The sequence below is a fragment of the Sesamum indicum genome, linkage group LG2 (genome assembly GCF_000512975.1).
Source record: "Sesamum indicum cultivar Zhongzhi No. 13 linkage group LG2, S_indicum_v1.0, whole genome shotgun sequence".
Taxonomy (NCBI): Eukaryota; Viridiplantae; Streptophyta; class Magnoliopsida; order Lamiales; family Pedaliaceae; genus Sesamum; species Sesamum indicum.
This window is the reverse complement of record NC_026146.1, coordinates 253,931-255,669: the sequence shown is the minus strand read 5'-3', so window position 1 is coordinate 255,669 and position 1,739 is coordinate 253,931. Positions and strand designations below refer to the sequence as shown.

The 1,739-nt window shown below is 38.2% G+C and overlaps 1 protein-coding gene across 1 annotated transcript; it reads right to left on the bottom strand.

The window, feature by feature from the left end:
- Positions 3-1,306, bottom strand: LOC105177461 (transcription factor bHLH25; the record flags this gene model as incomplete). Its single annotated transcript, XM_020691733.1, has 2 exons — positions 1,041-1,306; positions 3-576 (listed from the first exon to the last, which is right to left on the bottom strand). A coding segment is annotated over exon 2 (570 nt), but the record flags the coding sequence as incomplete, so codon positions are not given.

Here is a 1,739-nt window from a genome sequence, read left to right as displayed (position 1 = left end):
GAAAGAGTGATGAATAATTGGCCTAGCCTCTCACGGCGTTTCCTCTCAGCCACGAGATGATCCTGTGCCTGCAACGGCGTCCGGCTCGCTGTACAAACCCTCTTGTTGCTCACCGCCCCATCCGCTGCAGCATGATATTGGTTATCCAGCCGCCCACAATCATCTTCATGATCAGCCCAGTTAGCGGAGAAACTTATAACTTGTGGGGTACTGGAAATATAATCCTTAGACATCTCAAGATTGTAGTTATGACAATTAGGCGGGGTATCTGAATGTGTTGGAAGATATGATGATGTATTTGAGTTTTGAAAAGAAATTAACTGTGGGGGGGCAGAAGCAGTAGCAGCAGGTGATGAATTAGAAGAAGAAGGGTTTGTGTTCATAATAATTTGGTGGGCATCGCAAGAATTCCAGCTTGTAGAGCTGCTCATCATCATCATCCTCATCATCCCATTGGCGCCGTCGGATCTTCCAGAAGTTTGGGGCTGCTGCTGGTGTGCTACTGTGGTGTAGATCTCAGGAATAATAGGCTTGAGATCAAACATCTCATGATCAAAATTATAGTCTTCCATTTTCCTACAACAAAATCCAACCAACAAATACTAAATCATGCAAAATGTATGCATATATATATATATATATATATATATATAGAGAGAGAGAGAGAGAGAGATAACAAGCTAATCCCCAGCAGAAATCGAATTTAACTTGAGATATTTGTGCCAGATCTGTGTAAACTTTGTTTCATTCTTGCAAGTACGTACATACAGCTTCTAAATCATCCCAAGATTTGACGACTACCTATAGCTGATGGATCTAACATGCATAAAAACGATTGATTAATGGGGGGCTGAAAGCTTTCCTTGTTAATTTCTTCATTCACTACTTGAAGCTAATTTATTGAAAAAAGAAAAAGGAAAAATGGATGATAAAGAATGTGTTCATCAATATAATTAATTTTGTAGTCATTTTGAGTAGCTAGTTATTAATTGAAATTACATAGTACTAGAGATCGAAGCTACAGAAAGTCAATCCATTACCTTTGGAAGTGGATGACAATCAAGTCGTTGTATGCTGGGGTGGACGCAGTGAATTACTGATGAATTATAAGGAAAGAAAGGGGGAGTGATGATGGATTTATATATAGGAGAGGAGGAAAGGAATTAATGATGATGAGATATATATATATGTATTGGGCGTGTGGACTTAATTTAGGACAAATTTTGTCGTCTTGAAATGAGATTGAAATTGAGATGGGATGATCGGAGGATTGTTTTTGTTTACTTATGGTTTGGTGTGTGTAGTGTGTACGAATAGACCTGAATTGGATTAATGGGAATAATGGAGAGAGGTGAATGAAGGAAAAAAGCAGTTGCCTTACCCACGTGTGAATTAAAACCTCTGCCCGTTGACTCATTCCTTGTCACTATAGAAATGGAGGCGCTCAGATCTACTACGCTCTACACGTTGATAATGTTTGTCAAAGTCAAACCCATTGCAAGAACTTTCCTGTATCCATCCTTTTCCTCTTTTCAATTTGGTGTTCCACTTATACATATATTCATAACAATTTATGATAATCCATTAACAAAAAAGTAACCTGACAACCTCAGCGATGACGTCCCAGTGTAAGAAGCTCATTTTTAGATCCTTTTTTTCTTTTCTAAACACAATCAAGAGATTGAGCTACTTGTAATTAATGCCTACCCAGTTGACGTTTACTAATTATACTTGGTAAC